At 40.8% G+C, this 24,865-nt stretch overlaps 1 protein-coding gene across 1 annotated transcript in view; it reads left to right on the forward strand.

Moving 5' to 3' along the window:
• tmc1 (transmembrane channel-like 1) overlaps nt 1-24,865 on the forward strand; it is an 88,001-nt gene that overhangs the window by 21,247 nt on the left and 41,889 nt on the right. Inside the window, exons 2-4 of the mRNA XM_043704985.1 lie at nt 9,533-9,589; nt 11,321-11,756; nt 22,423-22,569. Coding sequence (XP_043560920.1) covers nt 9,533-9,589; nt 11,321-11,756; nt 22,423-22,569 — 640 coding nt within the window. The remainder of the gene's footprint in view (nt 1-9,532; nt 9,590-11,320; nt 11,757-22,422; nt 22,570-24,865) is intronic.

Below are 24,865 nucleotides of genomic sequence, written 5' to 3' on the forward strand. Positions count from 1 at the left end.
GGAGACAGGACACCTACTTGCAGATCGTTTCAGAGAACATTCTGGGACACCTGCAACCACCAACCTTACTGCCCTATGGTTGAACACTTTAACTCCCCCTCCCACTCTGTCAAGGACATGCAGGTCCTGGGCCTCCTACACCACCAAACCATTACCACCCGACGCCTGGAGGAGGAATGCCTCACATTTGCCTTGGTACCCTGCAACCACATGGGATAAATTTGGATTTCAGCAGCTTCCTCATTTCCCCTCCCCCTACATTATCCCAGTCCCAAGCCTCCAACTCAGCACCGCCCTCCGGAACTGTCCATCACACCCTCCTCTGACCTATCACTTTCTCCCTCACCTCCATCCACCTATCATTTCCTCAGCTACCCACCCCCACCCTCCTCCCATTTGTCTCTCAGCCCCTGGCTCACAAGCCTCATTCCTGATGAAGGGCTTATGCCCGAAACATCGATTCTCCTGCTCCTCAGATGCTACCTGTCCGGCTGTGCTTTCCTAGCAACACACTCTCGACTCTGAACTCCAACATCTGTAGTCCTCACTTTCTCCTAATGTCTTGTTGTAGCCTGCAATAGCCCTCGACACTATTTACAACACCACCGACCTTTGTGTCATCAGCAAACTTACTTCTACTTCTTCATCCAAGTCATTTATAAAAAATTCAAAAAGCAGAGGCCCAAGAACAGATCCTTGCGGGACACCACTGGTCACCAATCTCCAATTGGAATGCTTTCTATCGACTACCACTCGCTGTCTTCTTTCAACCAGTCAATTCTGTATCCAGACCACCAAATGTCTCTGTATCCCAGACCTCCTAACTTTCTGAATGAGCCTACTATGGGGAACGTTATCAAATGCCTTACTGAAATCCATGTACACCACATCCACTGCTCGAACTTTGTCAACTTGTCTCATCATATCCTCAAAGAACTCAATAAGGTTTGTGAGACATGACCTACCCCTCACAAAGCCCTCACTATCTTTAATCAAACTATGCTTTTCCAAATAGTCATAAATCCTATCTCTTAGAATCCTTTCCACAGATGTAAGACTGACTGGTATATAATTCCTAGGGATTTCCTTTCTTGAACAGAGGAACAATATTCGCCTCCCTCCCAATCATCCAGTACTACTCCCGTGGAGAGTGAGAACATAAAGATCATTGCCAAAGGTGCAGCAATCTTATTTTTTGCTTCCCACAGTAATCTTGGATTCGCTAGGGACTTATCTATCTTAATGCTTCCCAGAATTTCCAGCACATCCACTTTCTTAATATCAATCTGTTCAAGCCTATTAACCTGGTCCACAATGTTCTCACTATCAACAAAGTTCCTCTCTCTAGTGAATACTGAAGCAAAAAACTTATTTAGGGCAACCCCTACCTCTTCAGACTCCAGGCACAAGTTCCCTCCACTGTTCCGAATTGGCCCTACCCGCTCTCTCTGATCATTCTCTTATTCCTCATTTAAGTGTAGAACACCTTTGGTTTTCCCTAATCCTTCTGCCAATGCTTTTTATTGCCCTCTCCAAGCTCTCCTCAGTCCATTTTTGAGTTTTTTTCTAGCTACCCTGTAATCCTCTAAAGCTGTGCCAGATCCTTGCTTCCTCAACCTTATGTAAGCTTCCTTTTTCCTCTTGACAAGAAATTCCTCTGCTCTTGTCATCCTAGGCTCCTTCGCTTTACCATTTCTTTCCTGTCTCAGTGGGACAAAGTTATCCAACACTTGCAACAAGTGCTCCTTAAACAATCTCCATATTTCTGTTGTGCGCTTTTTGTAGAACAGTTGTTTCCAATTTATAATCCACAGCCCCTGTTTAATAGCAGTATAATTTCCCCTCCCCCAATTAAATATTTCCCATGCAGTCTGTTCCTACCCCTCTCCATGGCTATGGTAAAGGTGAGGCAGTTGTGGTCACTATCACCAAAATGCTCTCCCACTGAGAGATCCGACACCTGGCCTGGTTCGTTGCCTTACACCAGATCCAATATGGCCTCCCCATGGATAGGCCTATCTACATATTGAGTCAGGAATCCTTTCTGGACACACCTGACAAAATCGGCTCCATTCAGATCATCTGCACTAAGGAGGTTCCAATCAATACTGGGGAAGTTGAAGTCACCCATAACAATAACTCTGTTACATCTGCACCTTTCAAAGATCTGCTGTCCAGTCTGTTCTTCCATCTCGCTGCTGCTAAAGGGGGTGGGGGATGTTTCTACAGAAAACACCCAATAAAGTGACTGCTCCTTTCCTGTTACTGACCTCCATCCATACTGACTCAAAAAAAAACCCTCCTCAACAACCTTCTTTTCTGAAGCTGTGATGCATTCTCTAATTAATAATGCTATACCCCCTCCTCTTTTACACCCTTCCCCGTTCTTTTTAAAATATCTAAACCCTGGAACATCCAGCAACCATTCTGGCTCGTGTGAAATCCATGTTTCCATCATGGCCACAGCATTACAGTTCCAAGTACTGATCCATGCTCGAAGTTCATCACTCTCATTCCTGACATTCCTTGCATTGAAACAGACACCGGTTAACCCGTTGCTTTACCATATGAACTGTATATCCTTCCTGACAGACTCACTGCATTCTATTTCTGTCCGTTCAACAACTATCTTTTCCTCAGATCTATAGCTCTGGTTCCCATTCCCCTGCCAAACTAGTTTAAACCCTCCCTTTAAGTTTCTCTTTAGTATCCTGCCTCTAGGAGATGTCACTGATGTTGGAGAATCCCACAGTTCACACTGCTTAACTCTTCTCATTGACAGGCGAGGATATGATGTGCTCTGTTCTGGAGGAACTTGCACCAACTTTATCATGGATGCATTTGTGGACTGAGAATTGGACAATGCCACACCAGTTCCCAGTTACTCCTTAAGATGAGCCGCTGGCACAGTTTTGACCTAGGTGGTCACAGGATGGGTTTGTCACCCAATCTTCTGAGCCCTGCTCCAGAAGATGACAGAGCTCAGCGATGATAGCTAAGTATACTATCTTTCAGACAATTAAAGAAAATGACAGAGAGGTCTGTGGATGCAAAATCTTATTGTCTTCTACCCATTTGGTGGACTTTGACTCACTGCTTCTCTCTCTATATGCTGTGCAGCAGTCACTAGAACTTACTGTTCTTGGTGAGTTTGGTGACAAAGTAATAATTGCTGTCTCTTCATACATTGTCTCAATTGCTGCAGCAAGGCTGTAAGGACTTCAGCCAAAGCAATCGCCATGTGAAATGTGATAAACTGTGAGGAATGTCAGAATAATACCAATTTTATCCTGATCCCTCACATCCATCACAACGAACATCATATTATGATCCACGTCATTTGGCCGGAGGCTTGCTGAGGAGATAACTGATATGCTTTGATAAGGGGTGTTAGATATTCTGGAGTACGTTGCCTTATCAAAGTATATGGACCAAAACCAAAGTTTTCAAGCTTCACTGGAGAGTAGACCTCTGCCATTAAGCTACCATGATAGACCCTCAATCAAAGTAAAGACTCCCTTCTACATTGTTGACCATGTCCTTGCACATTTGTTGCTGAATGCACAGATGTGGCAGCTATGAAGTGTTGTATTTCAGTGCTGGCTACAGAATATGTTTGTCAAATGGACACTTTAAGTGCTGCTTTTAAGTGCTTTTGTCTGATTACATTTCGTTAGCTGACATCATAAGGAGGCAAGAATTATACAAAATGTAATAGTGATGAGACCATAACTCTTAACATGCATTCTTGGATAATTAATGATCGGAAGGGCCCCAACTACCAAGATTTTTACTCTGCCACCAAAGAAAAAGAATCAGTGACTTACTCTGCCCAGTTTGCAAGCAATGTCAGTCATTTTATACAGTTACTGTATAGCTAACTTTCAATCCAACATGGCAAGATTCCAACTTAATTTCAGTGAAATGACATGCAGGCTCTGCCTACGATATCTGTGAATTATCCCTCACCCTTTATGCTCCCTTCTGTGTTGTTGTCCCCTGTGTCCTCAATGAACTTTCATCTTCACCCAGTTTCTATTGAACCACTTTACACAACAATTACTATTCCCACTTACCCCAAATTCATTCCCATGTCCTTGTGAGCCCTACATCTTCCCATTTAATGGCCTGAGTGAACTGTTTGAACTCTCGCCACTCCACCCCACTTTCCAGAGTGCCTCGTCCTCTCCCATTCACTATGGGATCCCAACCTACTATCACCAATTGTCCCCTCTCACTGTCACTATTCCCTCAGCAACTCAGTACAATGAAGCTCATCCCTAGACTTAAATGTCTCAGGACTTCATACCTGAGCTGGGTTAGAATAATAATGACAGGACCATTTCTAGGTCCTGTCCCAGCACATGTCAATAACACATCCATTGGTGCAATTCTGTCAAACTTAAATTACAATTTAATTAAGAATGGTGTATGGATTCCTAAGCTTGCAGGGCATATGAGACGGTGCCATTGTTGCAGTATGGAAACTGAAAAGGTCCCTCAATCTTGTGGCATTCAAATTTATAAAGTAAACTGTGACAATAGCTGAAAAGTCACCATTATGGAGGGTGAGGCCCTTTCCAAGATAGGTGATTACAGCTGTAATCCCCTGATTACCGTGGATGGGGTGAAGGAAGTGAAAGAGACATCTCAAATCTCCTAGCCAGCTGCTGGAAAATTGGATCCAGGCATTTCCTGGGTTTTGGCCTCAATGGGGAGCCTGTCCAGTCTTTGGAATATACTGAAGATGTCCCTCATCGTCCCACAATTGACATTTAACTTTGTAGTCTGGTAACCTCCATCTAGGTGGGTGGCCCTTGCCAGCTTTACTTTAAATCTGGCAAGATCATCCAGAAGAAGGAATGCTGATCCGAAGTGATTTATTCAAACGTTCTTCCAGTCCTGATTTCAAGTACACCTCTGACATTTAGGGAGAACTCCATCCATTGAATCAACCTAGGGGGAGTTTTACCTTGCATCCGTCCAGTGTGTCATAAAGCTGAAACACCTGAACAATGTAAAAAGATGTCATTCTTCATCAATGACCCTTACTTTTAGGAATATAAATATTCTCAAGAAAAACTTGCAATCAAGAGCAAACACAGAGTGACTTTCATTAGCAGATTTCATTATCACCTTAATACAATGAATAAATGAAATATAGTGTAAATACCTCTCAATGAAGTATGTGTAAATAATCAAGATTAATTGAAATGCTTCAAACAAAATTTGGCATGCATTTTTTTTCTGGGAAATTACGTGCCTCATTAAACAATAACAACTGGGTAAAGATAGTAAATTTCCTCATTAGGTGCTCGAAATAAACAGATTTCAAGAATTAGCAGTAGACTGTAAGATTCATGAGGTGATAAACTATAATTATTATGACAGTCCTTACTTTAGTCTTCCAGAAGTTCATTTATTTACCTGTTATCTGATGTGCTTGTCGTTCAACATCATTGCTCATGTAATTAAGTTTTCTAAGTACTTTTACCATTCTGTTCGAGGTCAGGATAATCAGGAAAAGTTATTGCTTTTGGTTTCTGCAAAATTTAACATTTCATACCTTTCTGATTCTGCAGTTTCTGAAGTTTCCAATGTGAACATTAGTATAGGATTAGACTCCATCTATTCAGTGGACCTCTATACTATGTGTACTTGCATTGCCATTAAGATGACATTTTAATTCGCAACTACAGTTTTACTTTCAACTCAAGGCTCAAAACAACTGCAGTAGCACAGCAATTTGCTTCACAGGCATGGCCCACTGCAAAGTAATGTTTCATTTCAGCAAGGTTCCTCCATGGCTAGCACTGCTGCCTCACAGTGCCAAAGACCTGGCATTGATTCCAGCCTCGGGCGACTGTCTGTGTGGAGTTTGCACGTTCTCCCCGTGTCTGTGTGGGTTTCCTTTGGCTGGTCCAGTTTCTTCCCACAGTCCAAAAATGTGCAGGTTATGTGAATTGGCCATGCTAAATTGCCCAGAGGGATGTGTAGGTTAGATGCATCAGTCAGGAGTAAATATAGTGTAGGGAAATGAGTCTGGGTGGGTTATTCTTTGGAGGGTCAGAGTGGAGACTTGTTGGGCTGATGGGCCTGTTTGCACACTGTAGGGGTTCTAATTTCAGTTTTTGATGTGCCATTTAATCTGCATCCTGTGTCTCAAATAAGTTAACACAGTTATGAAATGTTGTTGATCAACTGTTCATTCCAATAATGTGTTATAAAAGGGACAGAATTGAAAATCAAATATAAAAAAAATCAAGAGCGCCAGAATAATCTTCTGTTGCATTAGTACAATCACAATCGTTAGAGCACTGTTGTTTGAAGCCCATAGCTCACATCATCTTGTCCCATTGGTAATAAGAAGCGATAAAACAATTTTGTGCGGATATTGCAGACAGAAAATAAAATGTAGAACTAATGACCCAAAATAACTAAGTATACTTTGGGGTATGTTAACCTTCGTTAACTTAAGCAATATAGGATCTATGAGTAAAATATTCTGCAATGTCAATGTGAGCACATTATTCATTCAAACTGCTGTTCAGAATTTTACTGTTAAATATATATATTAATAAACAGTAGCAATTGCAAAACAAAGCAATTTTGCAAAGAACATCAATGTTGGAATTATGCAGCTTTCATCAATTATAATGTAAAATCAAAATCAAAAAGACCTGCCCCAACAACAATTTGCATTTATGGAGCACAATCAACATAGCCAACATTTCTTATGTTTCTTAAAATGAGCTCAGTGAATGAAAATATTTCAGGCATCACAACTGTGATAGAAGTTAATAGTACATTTTCCTGGTTGTGCCAGACATTGAAGAATGGGGTACCATGGTCCCTTATCTCCTCACCTGCCTCACCCTCCCCTACCAAAAAGTCACAGGGTGTCTGCCTGTGATTTTGACTGGTGCACAGCAGCAATTTGATCCTTGGAGCAGTGTTAACTTCTTTAAGGTGAGCCTTTTACCTCTATCTCTATCTCCTGATGCAGACTTCCCTAAATCTAGGGTCAGAGGTCTCGGTGAGGGCAGTGAGGGTTTGTGTTCAGGAGAGTGGGAAAGAGTTAAAAATGGGAATGACCTTTGATGGGGGTACCTCTCATGAGCCATCTAGTTTGACACAAATCCACACAGCTAAATCTGTTAGACATCCTGTATGGCATGGATCTTCCCCTGCTGTGAGTAATATACCAGAGCCTTTAGGGGTCCTTCAGTTGCCTAACAACTCTGCTGCACCCCTGCCAACTGTAATACTTCTGACAAGTTGGGAGTGGTGGAAATGTAGTGGGAAGGCCATTTTTTGGATTTTATATAGCTTCAAACCCAGTAGCAGGAGAATGTAAACACCTGTATCTCAAATAACAGGCAGAACCTTCTACCAGTGACAGGTATTTCAACTGCTGTCTGGAGTATCTGTGAGACCTCCAGGTCACACCACTTTCCAGGAAGGTCCATCAGTATTGCATGTTATTTCAGACAGTTGACAGGCCAGCAGTGGGCCCTTTCCTGGGGGTCAGGATACTGGGGACAGATGTCCCACCCAGCAAGAATTGCCAGGCAATCAAAGGATGGAAATACTTTTGAGTGGCAGTGCTACAGGGGAGATGGTGGTTGCTGCTCAAAGCAAGCCCCTCTTGAGGCCTGTGGCCAAGGTAAGAGGCAGTAGTATAAGAACAGACAATGATTTGAGTCTGATATGACTCTTCTTCAGAATAGAGATGGTGGGAGGGGTTTCACAGAGTGGTGAATACTGGGAAGGAGATAGTAGGGACTTAGCAGCATGGACAGGAAATGGGCCCTGCCTTCTTGACAATGTTGAGAAACTTTGAATAAATGACCACCCTTGGCAGCCAGAAAACAAACATACCAGGGTTTGTTGATAATATTCCCCACACGATGAAGCCCTATCGACATCCAGATTAGTACCTGGGTTAAATGTCTTGCTATTATCTCCTCAATAATGGATTTTAGCATTTTTCCAATGACAGCTGTTAGCATAAGTAGGTTATAGGTTTCTGCTTTCTTTCCTTGAACATTGGTGATACATTTGGGGCCTTCCAGTCTGTTGGGACCTTTTCAGAATCTATGGACTTTTGGAAAATTGCACCAAATTCCGTCACCATGTCTGCACTGTCAAAGATTTCAGGATGCAGCATCAGATCGAGGGGGCTTGTTAGTTTGTAGTCTGATTGATTTTCTCAGTGTTTTTCCTTCAGTGGTTGTGAATTTTGAAGTTCATCTTCCTTTAACTCTTGTTATTTCTACAGTTACTGGGACCATAAGCACAAAAGAACTAGGAGCAGGAGTAGGCAATCTGGCCTTTTGAGCTGCTCCAGCATTCAATAAGATCATGTTGATCTTTTCTTGGACTCAGATCCACTTACCCACACTCTCACCATGTCCCTTAATTCCTACCATATACAAAGGTACAATTACTAGGAAATGTCGCCATAGTTAAAGGGAAGCCTTTTGTATCTTCTACTATGAAGACAAATACAAAATACTTGTTTAAAGCATCTTCTATTTCCTTGATTCCCTTTATAACTTACACAGTTTCACCATCTAATACACTAACCTTTTCCTTTTCATTTAAAATGTTTAACTGCTTGTTTCATATTTCGTGCTCATTTTTCTCATACTCCAGTTTCCCTCTCTTTCTCCATGCTACTAACCAATCTTTGCAAGTATATAACATTTCTTTCAATCTGACACCCTTAGTTAGCCATGGATGTTATTTCTTTCCTGTACAGCTTTTCTTTCTCAACAGAATATACTTATGTTCACAGTTAGATATCTTCTCCAATGAACCACTGCTTCTCCATCACTTTTGCTTTCAATATATTTTAGCCAGCAAATTCTTTATAGCTTTCTAAATGCCTTTACTTAAATTTAAACACTAACTTCAGATCCAAATTTCCCTCTCTCAAACTGAATGTGAAATTGTATCATGTCGTGAACTCTTTCATCAAGTTGTTCCTTTACTATGAGGTCTTTTGTTAATCTTGTCTTATTCCATATTACTGGATATAAAGTAGACTGTTCCCTGAGTGGTTCAAGAATGTAGTTTTTTCTAAGAAACTGTCTTAAATATGCTCTCTGAACTCACCTTTAAGGATATCTTTATTAATTTGTTTCATAACTTTTTTTCTCTCTCTGCAATGCTCACATCATATGAAAGAATAAAAAAGAGAGATTTGCCCTATTTGGATTCCTGAATACTTATTGTCATCTAGTGGAGTTACTGGGGATTTGTTCAGATTTCTTTCTACATAATGTGATAGGAGATTTTCTTCATATGCTTCTTGTCCCTTCCAAAAGATCACATGGTTATTAATTAAGTGGAATGAGTGTAAATCTTGCTGTAGGTTTCACGGTTTTATGATGAACCAATTAGTTTTCTCTGCATTACATTGTACAGAGAACTTGATATTAACCAAAAGAAGTCACATGCTAAAATATAAGGTAAGGCAGCAAGTTTACAGAATTATCCCAATGTCTTGGTGTTTATTTTCCAACAGTGAGCATTGAGGTGGATAATGATGAAAGTGATGATGAGGAACAGGGTGAAGAAACAGGTAAGCTATTTCCCCATGCACATGCTGTATGTCTACCTTGCCATACACAAAGGTAGAATTACAAGGAAATGTCACCACGGTGGCTCAGTGGTTAGCACTGCTGTCTCACAGCACCATGGTCTCAGGTTCGATTCCAGCCTCAGGCGACCGTCTGTGTGGAGTTTGCAAATTCTCCCCGTGTCTGTGTGGGTTTGCTCCGGTTTTCTCCCACAGTCCAAAGATGTGCAGGTCAGGTGAATTGGCTATGCTAAATTGTCATTAGGTTAGGTGCGTTTGTCAGAGGGAAATGGGTCTGGGAGGGTTGATGTGGACTTGTTGGGCCGAAGGGCCTGTTTCCACACTGTAGGTAATCTAATCAACAAGTGATTTATAAGGAAGAGAATACATATTCCTAGATTTTGTCCTCACCACTCCCATATTTTGCTTTGTTAATTGAGAGACATCAAAAATAAATGTGTTCTAGATCTATATAACTGAAGTTCCCACCACTGTAGTGCCCACTGCACTTTGTTCTGTCATTCATTAGAAATGCTTGGTCTTGTTCGGGAGAGTACATTGCAAACACTATAGTAATGAAATGTTAAGACTATAAGCTTCACTTTTCAGGCAAAAAAATCTTCATTATTATGCAATTTTCCAATGCCATCTGTCTATGTGATGAAGAGTTGGCAGTCATTCTTCTCCAAAAACGAACGTGGCACAAAGGTTTTTCCACTTTGAATTTTTTTTTAATCTCTCTTCCTGGACGAAATTTAGAGTTAGGAACAGAAATAGAAATATGTGATTTCTTGACCTTTAAATAGCATAAGATCTTAGTGCCATCTGACCTACTGGAAACAGCCATAGACCATGTTAGTTTAACATGAGATCTGAAGCACATTACTTCTAAGATGTAACATTTCCTTAGTATTAGAAGAAATTATTAGCTGTCTGAGGAGCTATGATTTATCTTTCACTTTGCTTACTTTATAAACTATAAATTAACTGGCAATGCAACATATCATTAGAGTGCTAAGCATAATGTCCACAACCCTCAATTTCTCATATAAGATTACAGATTTGCTATATTATTGTATCATACAAATTTACAAATAGATTTAGCCATATTGGGAAGAGTGACACATTGGGATATATCCTTTAGGCTTTTACATGTCACAGAGTCATAGAGATGTACAGCATGGAAACAGACCAGTTGGTCCAATTTGTGCATGCAGATATCCTAAATTAATCTAGTCCCATTTGCCAGCATTAGGCCTATATCCCTCTAAACCCTTCCTATTCATATACCTATCCAGATAACTTTCAAATTTTGTAATTGCACTAGACTCCACCACTTCCTCTGGTAGCTCATTCCATCCACGCACCACGTTCTGCATGAAAAAGTTGCCCCTCAGATCTCTTTAAAATTTTTCCCTCTCACCTTCAATCTATGCTATCTAATTTTAGACTCTCCCACTCCAGGGAAATGACCGTGTCTATTAACCCTATCCATGCCCCTCATGATTTTGTAAACCTCTATAAGGTCACCCCTCAGCCTCTGATACTCCAGAGAAAATAGCCCCAGCCTGTTCAGCCTCCCCCCTAGAGCCCAAACCTGACTTAAGCATGTCACAGAGATTTATTCGTTTATATTTTACTGTTTCCTATTGATTATTATTTAGCTGTATGTTTGGGATGAGAGCTATTTATTGAGTGCAAATGTAACCCACAAACCTGTTCATTTGTATTAAGATGATTACAGCTCAGAGGTGGAACCACAATGCACAAAGAAGTCAGCAGGAAGGAACAGAAATGGAAAGAGAAAAATTGAACAAGAATCAGAGGAACAATCTGATGACTCAGAGGAGGAAGAAGAAGAGCAAAGTAGAAAGAAAAATGTGCAAAATAGAAACAAATTAACTAATAGGAACAACTTAAATGAAGCAGAGGAACAAGCAACTAAAAGTAGGAAGAACAAGAGAAATGCAAAATCTAAGAAAAAAGATTCTCATAGTGATGATCATGATGATGAGGCACTGGGCAAGAAAAAGAAAGGAAAAAGTGACAAAAAGCAAATGGACAGTGAGAGTGAAGAGGAGGATACCAAGAAAAGGGGCAAGAGAAAAGATAAGAATGGCAAAAAAGCTGTAAATAAAGGCAAAATCAATAAAAATAAATATAGTTCAAGGTATGTCTCATTTTCACAAAGTTGGAATTCACTGGATACAATATGTGGAATAACCTAGTGAGTTAGGAAATGGCTTGGTTATAGTTTGCATAACTGATTAGCTGTATCTGCTGAAAACAGTTACTTTACTGTTTTATATACTCTTTGAGATTCAGACGTAGAAACTTTCTTTCATTTATACCCATTTCAAATGTAGAAACTAGAACAGTTTGAGTGTTTTGCTGAATTGTTTTTATGACCTAAATTTTAATTACAGAAAGGAATTGGCAAATTGCCAAAGGAATTCTTCACTTGCAATTTGTCACTTCTCATTCTTGGAGTCATAGAGCCATAGAGATGTACATGATGGAAACAGACCCTTCAATCCAACACATCCATGCCGACCAGATATCCCAACCCAATCTAGTCCCACCTGCCAGCACCCGGCCCATATCCCTCCAAACCCTTCCTATTCATTTACCCATCCAAATGCCACTTAAATGTTGAAATTGTACCAGACTCCACCACTTCCTCTGGCAGCTCATTCTATACATGTATCACTCTCTGTGTGAAAACGTTGCCCCTTAGGTCTCTTTTATATCTTGCCCCTCTCACCCTAAACCTATGCCCTCTAGTTTTGGACTCTCCAACCCTAGGGAAAAGACTTTGCCTGTTTACCCTATCCATGCCCCTCATAATTTTGTAAACCTCTATAAGGTCACCCTCAGCCTCTGATGCTCCAGGGAAAACAGCCCCAGCCTATTCAACCTCTCCCTATAGCTCAAATCCTCCAACGCTGGCAACAACCTTGTAAATCTTTCTGAACCCTTTCAAGTTTCACAACATCTTTCCGATAGGAAGGAGACCAGAATTGCACGCAATATTCCAACAGTGACATAACCAATGTCCTGTACAGCCGCAACATGACCTCCCAACTACTGTACTCAATACACTGACCAATAAAGGAAAGCATACAAAACACCTTCTTCACTATCCTATCCACCTGCAACTCTACTTTCAAGGAGCTATGAACTTGCACTCCAAGGTTTCTTTGTTCAGCAACACTCCCAAGGACTTTACCATTAAATGTATAAGTCCTGCTAAGATTTGCTTTCCCAAAATGTGGCACCTTGCATTTATCTGAATTAAACTCCATTTGCCGCTTCTCAGCCCATTGGCCCACCTGGTCCAGATCCTGTTGTAATCTGAGGTAACCCTCTTCACTGTCCACTACACCTCCAATTTTGGTGTCATCTGCAAACTTACTAACTGTACCTCTTATGCTCGCATCCAAATCATTTATGTAAATGACAAAAGGTAGAGGGCCCAGCACCTTATGGCACTCCACTGGTCACAACCCTCCACCACCACCCTCTGTCTTCCACCTTTGAGCCAGTTCTGTATCCAAATGGCTAGTTCTCCCTGTATTCCATGAGATCTAACCTTGTTAATCAGTCTCCCATGGAGAACCTTGTCTAATGCCTTAGTAAAGTCCATATAGATCACATCTACCACTCTGCCCTCATCAATCCTCTTTGTTAATTCCTCAAAAAACTCAATCAATTTTGTGAGAGATGATTTCCCACACACAAAGCCATGTTGACTATCCCTAATCAGTCCTTGCCTTTCCAAATACATGTACATTCTGTCCCTCAGGATTCCCTTCAACAACTTGCCCACCATCAACGTCAGGCTCACTGGTCTACAATTCCCTGGCTTGTCCTTACCACCATTTTTAAACAGTGGCACCATGTTAGCCAACCTCCAGTTTTCCGGCACCTCACCTGTGAGTATTGATGATACAAATATCTCAGCAAGGGGCCTAGCAATCACTTCTCTAGCTTCCCACGGAGTTCTCGGGTACACCTGATCAGGTCCTGGGGATTTATCCATCTTTACCCGTTTCAAGACATGAAGCATTACCTCCTCTGTAATCTGGACATTATGCAAGATGTCACCATCTATTTCCCTACAGTTTATATCTTCCATATCCTTTTCCAAAGTAAATACTGATGAAAAATACTCATTTGGTATCTCCCTCATTTTCTGCGGCTCCACACAAAGGCTGCCTTGCTGACCTTTGAGGGGCCCTATTCTCCCCCTCGTTACCCTTTTGTCCTTAATGTATTTGTAAAAACTCTTTGGATTCTCCTTAATTCTATTTGCCAAAGCTATCTCATGTCCCCTTTTTGCCCTCCTGATTTCCCTCTTAAGTATACTCTGACTGCTTTTATACTCTTCTAAGGATTCACTCAATCTATCCTGTCTATACCTGACGTACGCTTCCTTCTTTTTCTTACCCAAATGCTCGATTTCTTTAGTTATCCAGCATTCCTACACCTACCAGCCTTTCCTTTCACCCCAACAGGAATATACTTTCTCTGGATTCTCGTTATTTCATTTCTGAAGGCTTCCCATTTTCCATGTTATCTGTGAACATCTGCCCCCAAGCAGCTTTCGAAGGTTCTTGCCTAATACCATCAAAATTGACCTTTCTCCAATTTAGAATTTCAACTTTTAGATCTGGTCTATCCTTTTCCATCATTATTTTAGATCTAATAGAATTATGGTCGCTGGCCCCAAAGTGCTCTCCCACTGACACCTCAGTCACCTGCCCTGCCTTATTTCCTAGGAGTAGGTCACGTTTTGCACCTTCTCTAGTAGGTACATCCACATACTGAATCAGAAAGTTTTCTTGTACACACTTAACAAATTTCTCTCTATCTAAACCCTTAACAATATGGCAGTCCCTGTCTATGTTTTGAAAGTTACAATCTCCTACCATAACCACCCTATTATTCTTACAGATAGCTGAGATCTCCTTACACGTTTGTTTCTCAATTTCCCTCTGACTATTAGAGCGTCTATAATACAATCCCAATAAGATTATCATCCCTTTCTTATTTCTCATTTCCACCCATATAACTTCCCTGGATGTATTTCCAGGATATCCTCCCTCAACACAGCTGTAATGCTATCCTTTATCAAAAATGCCACTCCCCCTCCTCTCTTGCCTCCCTTTCTATCCTTCCTATAGAATTTCTATCCTGGAAAATTAAGCTGCCAGTCCTGCCCATCCCTGACCCATGTTTCTGTAATTGCTATGAGATCCCAGTCCCATGTTCCTAACCATGCCCTGAGTTCATCTGTCTTCCCTGTTAGCCCCCTTGCATTGAAAAAAATGTAGTTTAATTTAGCAGAGCTCTCTTGTCCTTGCCTGCCCTGACTGTTTGACTCGCTTCTGTTCTCAGTTGTACCAGTCTCGGATTGATCTCTTTCCTCACTATCTCCCTGGGTCCCTCCCCCCCCACCTTACTAGTTTAAATCCTCCCGAGCAGCTCTCGCAAATTTCCCTGCCAGTATATTAGTCCCCTTCTAATTTAGGTGCAATCCGTCCTTCTTGTACAGGTCACTTCTACCCCAAAAGAGATTCCAATGATCCAAAAATGTGAATCCTTCTCCCATATACCAGCTCCTCAGCTCTTCACCTGCTCTATCCTCCTATTCCTATCCTCACTAGCTTGTAGCACTCAGAGTAATCCAGATAATACTACTCTCGAGGACCTCCTTTATAAATTTTCACCTAACTCAGTGTAATCTCCCTTCAGAATCTCAACATTTTCCCTTCCTATGTCATTGGTTCCAATGTGGACAATGACCTCCTGCTGGCCCCTCTCCCCAGTGAGAACATTCTGCACCCTCTGCATACCTGTTTGAAATGGGTATATCCACAAAAGACTCCTGCACTAGCTGCTTACCTCTCTTACCTTTCCTGGAGTTAACCCTTCTATGTGACTATATCTGAGACTTTCCTCACTTCCTATAACTGCCATCCATCACATACTGTTGCTGTTGCAAATTCCTCATTCCTAACTGTCTCTCCAACCAATCAATTGGATCTGATAAGATTCGCAGCCAACAGCATTAGTGGCAGATATAATCTGCAGTAACCCTTAAACTCTCTTTAAACTCCTACATCTGACAAGAAGCACACATCCCTCTACCAAAGCAGATTTTTGCTCCTTCACAATCTACAGACCCAGAAAATGACGCCGTCTTTTTCCTCTGCAAACTCTGCTCCAGGTCAATGATAGATAAATTGTAAAAAGTAAAAATAGTGCAAATATAAACATTGGCTAGGTAGAAATAAATCTATTGGCATGATAGGCTTGTTACACAAACTTTGCAGGTCTCAGTTTATTGAACAGTGATACTCTTGGTTGCTTTTTTGTTTTTGTGAGCAGTTTGGTATTGTTCTGTTGTTCAGGCTCTCAGATGTGCTATTCAGTTTTAATATTTTTAGCAAATAAAGTAATAATCTAGTTTAAATCTGAGAAGAATTTAGGTGAAGATATTGCTTCAAGAGTTAGTTTGGTATTCTATGTCAAAAAGTTAGGTATAAAAAACCTAGATATAACGGCCCACTTTATGATAAGTATTGAATTGCTGCTAGGAAAATGCAATCTAGAAGTTCATCCTTTTTACCATTTTATTGGCGATGTCCTCAGCTTTCTCTTGGTTTTGACATTTCAAATTAGGATCATAGGATGACTTCACATTAATTTCCATTTATCCAGTTCAAAAATGAAAATTCTTTAAATTACTTCCAATTATTATAGAATTCTGGTTCAAAATAGACTAGTTGATTTGAAGGAATCTGTGTTAGTTCTAACTCACAAGTTCTTCCCCATTCATTCTCTCATTTAAAAGGCTGTAATATGTAGACACAAAGAAAATCTTACAGTTTGTTGTTTTCTCTACTCAAGCACCGCAACATCCAAAATCCTTGATTCCATCCCTGAGTATGACAGTTATTGATAGTAGGCTTAATGAATTGAGTTACGTAGCTTTTTTAAACCTTTGAATATTTGATACTTCTTTGGATTTGCCAATGATGTATGAATGGAAGCACTCTGCTCTGGGTAAAACAGAGTGGAATTCAGGCATTTTCATTTTTTTTCGTGGAATGTGGATGTGGCTAACAATATACAAATTTGTTGCCCATCCCTAATTTCCTTTGAACTGAGTTGGCTTGATGGTTATTTCAGTTGACAGTTAAGAGTCAACAAAATTATTGTGATTCTGGAGTCACATGTAGGTCAGATTGCATAAGGATTGGATTTTTTTCCCAAAAGGGCATTCATTAACTTCCTGGGTTTTTGCATCATTCGTTGATAGCTTTGTAGTTATCATCAGCTTCAAGCTCATATTTACCTATTGATTTTAAGTTTCACAATGGTCTGTGTTGAGATTTGAACTAGTGCCCCGAGGGCATTAGGCCAAACCTCTGTGATGGTGCCACTACACCACCATTTCCTTAGCATTCCTGCCAGATCAAACAGTACAGGAATTTCCAAAGTTCAGTGTACATTATGATGAGTTCTAATTTGCCAATTCAAGACTATTTAGTGGTATCTGTTGTTATTTAGGCTTGTCTTTGCATGTTTGATACTCTTTTCCTGGCAAGTTGCCAAAAGTTGCAGTTGGTTAGCAGAGGAAACTGAGGTTTGGTTTTCGATTTGAGTTGAGAATGTAAAGTGCAGATACTTCCATCTCTGAACCCTGGGCAGCATATGTGTTATTCACGTGATACAATCATCAAATGAAAATGTTCAAATAGTGGTGCATTATTTGGAGCTGCTCACAAAGGATGAAGGGCTGTATATAAGCTTGTGGTAGTAAGAGAGCCTATTTATAGATTAATTAGACTTCAGTAGGTTTATGGGCTGTATTTTACAAGGAGACATATTCCCTACCCCCAAATAGAGTCATAGAGTCATAGAGATGTACAGCACGGAAACAGACGCTTCAATCCAACCCGTCCATGCAACCAGATATCCCAACCCAATCCAGTCCCACCTGCCAGCATCCAGCCCATATCCGTCCAAACCCTTCCTATTCATATACCCATACAAATGCCTTTTAAATGTTGCAATTGTACCAGCCTCCACCACTTCCTCTGGCAGCTCATTGCATATATGTACCACCTTCTGCATGAAAAAGTTGCCCCTTAGATCTCTTTTATATCTTTCCCCTCTCACCCTAAACATATGCCCTCTAGTTCTGGGCTTAACCACCCCAGGAAAAAAACCTTGTCTATTTATCCTATCCATGTCCATCCTAATTTTGTAAACCTCTATTAGGTCACCCTTCAGCCTCCGATGCTCCAGGGAAAACAGCCCCAACCTGTTCAGCTTCTCTCTACAGTTCAAATCCTCCAAACCTGGCCGAATACTTGTAAGTCTTTTCTGAACCCTTTCAAGTTTCACAACAGCTTTCCAATAGGAAGGAGACCAGAATTGCATGCAATATTCCAGCCACTTCTCAGCCCATTGGCCCATCTGATCAAGATCCTGTTGTTATCTGAGGTAACCCTCTTCTCTGTCCACCACACCTCCAATTTTGGTGTCATCTGCAAACGTACTAACTATACCTCTTATGCTCACATCCAAATTATTTATGTAAATGACGAAAAGTAGAGGACCCAGCACCGATCCTTGAGGCACTCCACTGGTCACTGGCGTCCAGTCTGAAAAACAACCCTCCACCACCACCCTCTGTCTTCTACCTTTGAGCCAGTTCTGTATCCAAATGGCTAGTTCTCCCTGTATTCAGTGAGATCTAACCCTGCTAACCAGTCTCCCATGGGGAACCTTGTTGAATGCCTTACTGAAGTCCATTTAGATCACATCTACACCCCTGCCCTCATCAATCTTCTTTGTTACTTCTTCAAAAAACGCAATCAAGTCTGCTCGACATGATTTCCAACGCACAAAGCCATGTTGACTATCCCTAATCGGTCCTTGCCTTTCCAAACACATGTACATCCTGTCCCTCAGGATTCCCTCCAACAACTTGCCCACCACTGATGTCAGGCTCACTGGTTTATAGTTCCCTGGCTTGTCCTTACCACCTTTCTTAAACAGTGGCACCACGTTAGCCAACCTCCTGTCTTCTGGCACCCTACCTGTGACTATCGATGAGACAAATATCTCAGCAAGGGGCCCAGCAATCATTTCCCTAGCTTCCCACAGATTTCTAGGGTACACCTGATTAGGTCCTGGGGATTTATCCACCTTAATGCATTTCAAGACATCCTCCTCTGAAATATGGACATTTTTCAATATGTCACCATCTATTTCTCTACATTTTATATCTTCCATGTCCTTTTCCTAGATGCAAAATACTTGTTTATTATCTTCCCCATCTCCTGCAGCTCCATACAAAGGCTGCCTTGCTGATCTTTGAGGGGCCCTATACTCTCCCTAGTTACACTTTTGTCCTTAATGTGTTTGTAAAGACCCTTTGGATTCTCCTTAATTCTATTTGCTAAAGCTATCTCATGTCCCCTTTTTGCCCTCCTGATTTCCCTCGTAAGTATACTCCTACTGCCTTTATACTCTTCTAAGGATTCACTCGATCTATCCTGTCTCTATCTGACATATGCTTCCTTCTTTTTCTTAATCAAACGCTCAATTTCTTTAGTTATCCTGCATTCCTATGCCTACCAGCCTTTCCTTTCACCCCAACAGGAATATAGTTTCTCTGGATTCTCGTTATTTCATTTCTGAAGGTTTCCCATTTTCCAGCTGTCCCTTTACCTGCGAACATCTGCCCCCAGTCAGCTTTTGAAAGTTCTTGCCTCATACCGTCAAAATTGGCTTTTCTCCAATTTAGAACTTCAACTTTTAGATCTGGTCTATCCTTTTCCATCACTATTTTAAAACTAATAGAATTATGGTCACTGGCCCCACAGTGCTCCCCCACTGACACCTCGGTCACCTGCCCTGCCTAATTTCCCAAGAGTAGGTTAGGTTTTGCACCTTCTCTAATAGGTACATCCACATACTGAATCAAAACGTTTTCTTGTACACACTTAACAAATTTCTCTCCATCTAAACCCTTAACACTATGGCAGTCCCAGTCTATGTTTGGAATGTTAAAATCTCCTACCAAAACCACCCTATTATTCTTACAGACAGCGAAATCTGCTTACAAGTTTGTTTCTCAATTTCCCTCTGACAATTGGGGGGTCTATAATACAATCCCAATAAGGTGATCATCACTTTCTTATATCTCATTTCCACCCAAATAACTTCCCTGTGTGTATTTCCGGGAATATCCTTTCATAGTACAGCTGTAATGCTATCCCTTATCAAAAACACCACTCCCCCTCCTCTCTTGTCTCCCTTTTTAGCCTTCTTGTAGCATTTATATAATAGAACATTAAGCTGCCAGTGCTGCCTATCCCTGACCCATGTTTCTGTAATTGCTATGATATCCCAGTCCCATGTTCCTAACCATGCCCTGAGTTCATCTGCCTTCCCTGTTAGCCCCCTTGCAATGAATAAAATGTAGTTTAATTTATCAGAGCTCTCTTGTCCTTGCCTGCCCTGACTGTTTGACTTGCTTCTATTCTCAATTGTACCAGTCTCGGATTGATCTCTTTCCTCACTATCTCCCTGGGTCCCTCCCCCCACCTTACTAGTTTAAATCCTCCCGAGCAGCTCTCGCAAATCTCCCTGCTATTATATTAGTCCCCTTCTAATATAGGTGCAAACTGTCCTTCTTGTACAGGTCACTTCAACCACAAAAGAGATTCCAATGATCCAAAAATGTGAATCCTTCTTCTATATACGAGTTCCTCAGTCATGCATTCATCTGCTCTATTCTCCTCTTCCTGCCCTCACTAGCATCAGAAGTAGTCCAGATATTACTAACTCTCGAGGACATCCTTTTTAAATTCCTGTCTAACTCTCTGTAATCTCCCTTCAGAATCTCAACCTTTTCCCTTCCTGTGTTGTTTCTGTCAATAAAGAAGTCAATTGTGAGCCCATCGACTCTGTGGCTAGCTGCCCCACTGCAATCCCTTTGACAAAGGGTCAGTTAGACTCAAAAAGTCAGCTGTTTTCTCTCCTTACAGATGTTGCCAGAACTGCTGAGATTTTCCAGCATTTCCTTTTTTGGTTCCACTGCAATACCATGCTGGAACAGTCTGAATTAAGTCAGAATGGGACTTCTGTCCCATCTTGGCCTCCAGGAGCTCTGTAGTGCCAGGTTTGTGCAGTGGCCACAGCTGGGACTACAAGTAGTTAAAAGAAGTAAAGGCAGAAGAAGAGTCATGTGGCCAGGCTCCCAGGTGACTCCAGTATTTTGGATAGACTCAAATGTCAAATCCCTGTGAGGAAGATGGATGGTATCAAATCTTAGTGGGGTGCTCTTGGAGGAGTCTCGAAGGAATGCATCCCTGCCTGTCTTGCCTGATAGTTGCCTGCATAGTGAAAGCTGCTGGGCTACTCTCCTTGCCCTCGCCTTCCACTGCCTCATGTGATATAAAGCCAGGTGTAGAATAAGACCAAAAAGTAGCCAATCCCTACCAGTCATAATGTGGGAGTGTTATGATCCCCACTTATGGTAATATTGGAACAAGTCAGAGTCCTAAGGGATATCTGGCTTGGTAGATCATGGTTTTTAACATTTTTGCAATTTGTTTGCTGTGGTGGTCAGTCACTGATCACATTCACGAGAGACTGTTAGTATAGTGTTAACAAAAGAACATCAAAGTTAATTGTGCATAAAAGAAAAAAAAACTATTTTACCTCTATAAGAACCATTTGAAACAGTCTGATTACAAATATCAGATACCAGCTTCCATTCTGCTCCCCTGAGCAACAACTTACAGACAATTAAACCTCGGGGAAGGATCACATTATTTCCATGTTTGGGATGGCTAATCAGTTGACACATCCATACTGTTTTTCTTTCAAGTAAACATCGACATTTACTTGATACTTCTTTTTAGTTAGTTTCTCTTGATGAAATCCTTAAAAAAAACTACACTTCCTAGCTCATTTATTCCTTAATATATGTTCCTTAAATTCAGGCATTCAACAACTTTGGAGGATGAGGTTTCCTTTTCTGACACATTCAAACCTTCTGTTTTTTGAGCTTTCCTCCAGCTAGCTTCTAAGCCACTTAAGGTTTACTTTCTTCTGCCCTGTTGGTTCTGGAGACTGTTCAGTTGAACAATTGATGTAATAGGCCTTTCCACTCTAAGCGATCTGTCTGTCTTTGTAAGAAATTCACTGATCTTCAGAATGGTTCTATATTTCTAAAATAATTTTTCAATCATTCCATCTCCCTGTGCCACAGGTCACCTTGTCATTAGGCAATGTACTATTTTTTCCTCTCTTCTGCTCCTTGTTCTTAGCAGCACTGAATTATTCACCTCAAGGCTTTTTTTTAAAGTCTAATTTTTTTGCATATTGATAACTTTGCAGATAACCCAAGACTACTCAGAGAATTCAAAAATGAAACGAAAACTGTGCATCCCCTTAACACATATGGGATGAAAATGAAAAGCTAACTTAAATATATATATACTTTTGTTCACTTTAGAACCCTAGTTTTTAACATGATAATATGTCATGAACACCTTCATCACAGAAAACAAGTCAGGCGTGGGCGGGAAGATGTTGGGAAAGTGACCCATTTTATTTATCAGAGATTCACATTGAGATGCGGTGGTGTGGAGAAGGAACTTAAGATAGACTTTGATATTTCTGAATATCTGAACAGCTAAATCCTGTGCATGTTTGTTAGATTTTACCTAAGTCATTTTGGTTATAGTATTTTTAATAACAGAAATCCACAGTGTGCTGATAAATAGTTTTCTTTTGATTTCTAGCTCAGAAGAAGAATCTAGGGAAGAAGAAGAAGTTATTACGGAAGAAGATATGGCCAAGTTGAAGGATCAAGTTGAAGAAAAAAAGAAATTAATTGCAACTTTGCGAAACAAACCCTCACCTATGAAACAGAAATTACAATTACTGAAGTGGGTGCATCTGTTTTATATGTTGTAACAATTTCTGGTCAAACCTAAAGTCATGAAACTTTTGAAACAGATAACTAACACTATAAAAATAATGGAATTGGTTTTAGCCCAAACTGGATTCCAGGGATTTGAGGACAGGGGTGAATACCAAAAGTGTTTACGGTGAGTGTAATTTTCTGCTCGTAAGTGTAAGGTGGCATCTTTTTCTGAATTCAGTTGAGTTGCCTCCCTGGGAGATACTGCCTGGAGGTGGTGGATTAAGAAATTGCATTTGAGTTTGTATCGAAGTAAGGATGCAGAGTGTGGCTTTGAAGGTCCAATCAGAGGGCCAACAGCCTTGGAAGAGAAGTGGTTCCATTGACATTGGTAGGCAGTGAGTCTGCAGAAAGGGTCTATAAGGATATTTGCATTTTAAGGTGCCTCCTAAAGCGGTTATAATTAAATAAAGTAATAGTATCTACAGGTCATCCTTGTGGGATATTGGAGGTACATTCATCCAGCCAAGAGGACAGTATTCCACCACACCTCTGATTTGTGCCTTGTAGATGATGGACCCGATTATAAATATATCAGGAGGTGATATTCTCTGCAGAATTTCTAATCTCTGACCTGCTCTTGTAGCTACAGTTTTGTTATTAACTGGTCCAGTCATGTTTTTGGTCAATGATAACCCACAGGTTATGGGGAATTCAACAATAATAATCCAGTGAATGCCAAAGGGAGATAGTTTGAGATGAACATTACTTGCCACATGTTTGATACAAACATTACGTGCCACTCATCAGCCCAAACTTGGATATTATCTATCCTTGAAATTATAAATATTGCTGAACATTGCACATTTTCTTTGTGTTGACAGATAGATGACAGAGTTATAACTGTGTTGAAACAGCTTGACTAAGGATAATACCAATTCTGGAACAAAGTATGATTGCAGGAATGTTGGTCACGTCCCAGTTACTTTGTGGTTCCCATCACGTTTAGATTTATCTGTTGCTGCTCCGGCCATGTCTATCTCTTTGTTGTACCTAGGTTGATTCCTCATCTTGATGATAATAATTGTCAGGATGTACAGATTGTGGTTGAATACAATTTTGCTGCTAGTGATGACCTATAGCACTTCATGGAGGCCAAATTTTGACTTGTTCAATCTGTTTGAAATCTAACACATTTAGCAACATGACAGTGCCACCCCAAAACATGATGATGGGGCTTTGACACCACAAGGGCTGTTCAATTGCCACTCTTACCAATACTGTCGTGGACAGATGCATCTGCAATAGCTAGATTTGTGAGGACAAGATCATGTAGTTTTTTCTGTCTTGTTGGTTTACAAATGACCTGCCTCAAACAGGCAGCAATGTCAGCCTCAGTCAGTTCAGTATGTTGTGTTACTACTGAGTCACACTTGGAAATTGACATTGAAATCCCCTTGGTGCTTCTTTCAATTGATGCTTAACATGGAGCAGTGCCTGGAGTGGAGGGACAAGCTGTAGTAGGTGGTAATCAGCAGGAAGTTTTCTTACGCATGTTTTACCTAATGCTGTGAGACTTTGTCAGGTCCAAAGTCAATGTTCAAGCCTCATTGGAGATCTCTGTGCCAACTGTATACTGTAGTGCCATCTCTGGTGGGTCAGTCCTGACACTGAAAGTGCACATATCCGAATGGCATTGCTGGTTTCTGTGAGGTATGATTGGCTTTCAGGTGTGATTCCATGAGAATGACAGGCTACTGCTTGACCAGTCTGTGAGACAGCTCTCCCAATTTTGACACAAGCTCCAGGTATTAGTAAGGAAGATTTTTCATGGTTGGCAAAATTGGGCCTGCTGTTGTAATTTCCGGAGCTTAGCTTAATGCTAGGAGATCTGTCCAGTTTTATTTCTTTTCTTTAGGCTTCATAGCACATTGATCCAACTGAGTGGTTTGCTATGCCATTTCAGAGGGTAATTATTGTCAACCACATTGCTGTGGGCCTGGAGTAACACATAGACTGGACCAGGTAAAGATGATAAATTTCCCTTGCTAAATGACATCAAAGAACTTATTGTGTTATTATGATAATGGGCAGTAGTTTCATGCGCTCCATTAAATTAACTTTTAGTTCCAGATTTATAATTGACTTTAAATTCTACCAGCTAATATGATGGGATTTGAAACTGTGTTCCCAAAGCATTGGCCTGGGATCTACTGGAATAGTAGTCCACTGACATTATCACTATGTCACCACTTTCCCTCAAATCAGTTATTAGTGTTGTGTTTTCTGGTTCCCTTGAGTTTGACATAATTGCACTCTAT

This window comes from Chiloscyllium plagiosum, chromosome 2, assembly GCF_004010195.1.
Source record: "Chiloscyllium plagiosum isolate BGI_BamShark_2017 chromosome 2, ASM401019v2, whole genome shotgun sequence".
NCBI lineage: Eukaryota > Metazoa > Chordata > Chondrichthyes > Orectolobiformes > Hemiscylliidae > Chiloscyllium > Chiloscyllium plagiosum.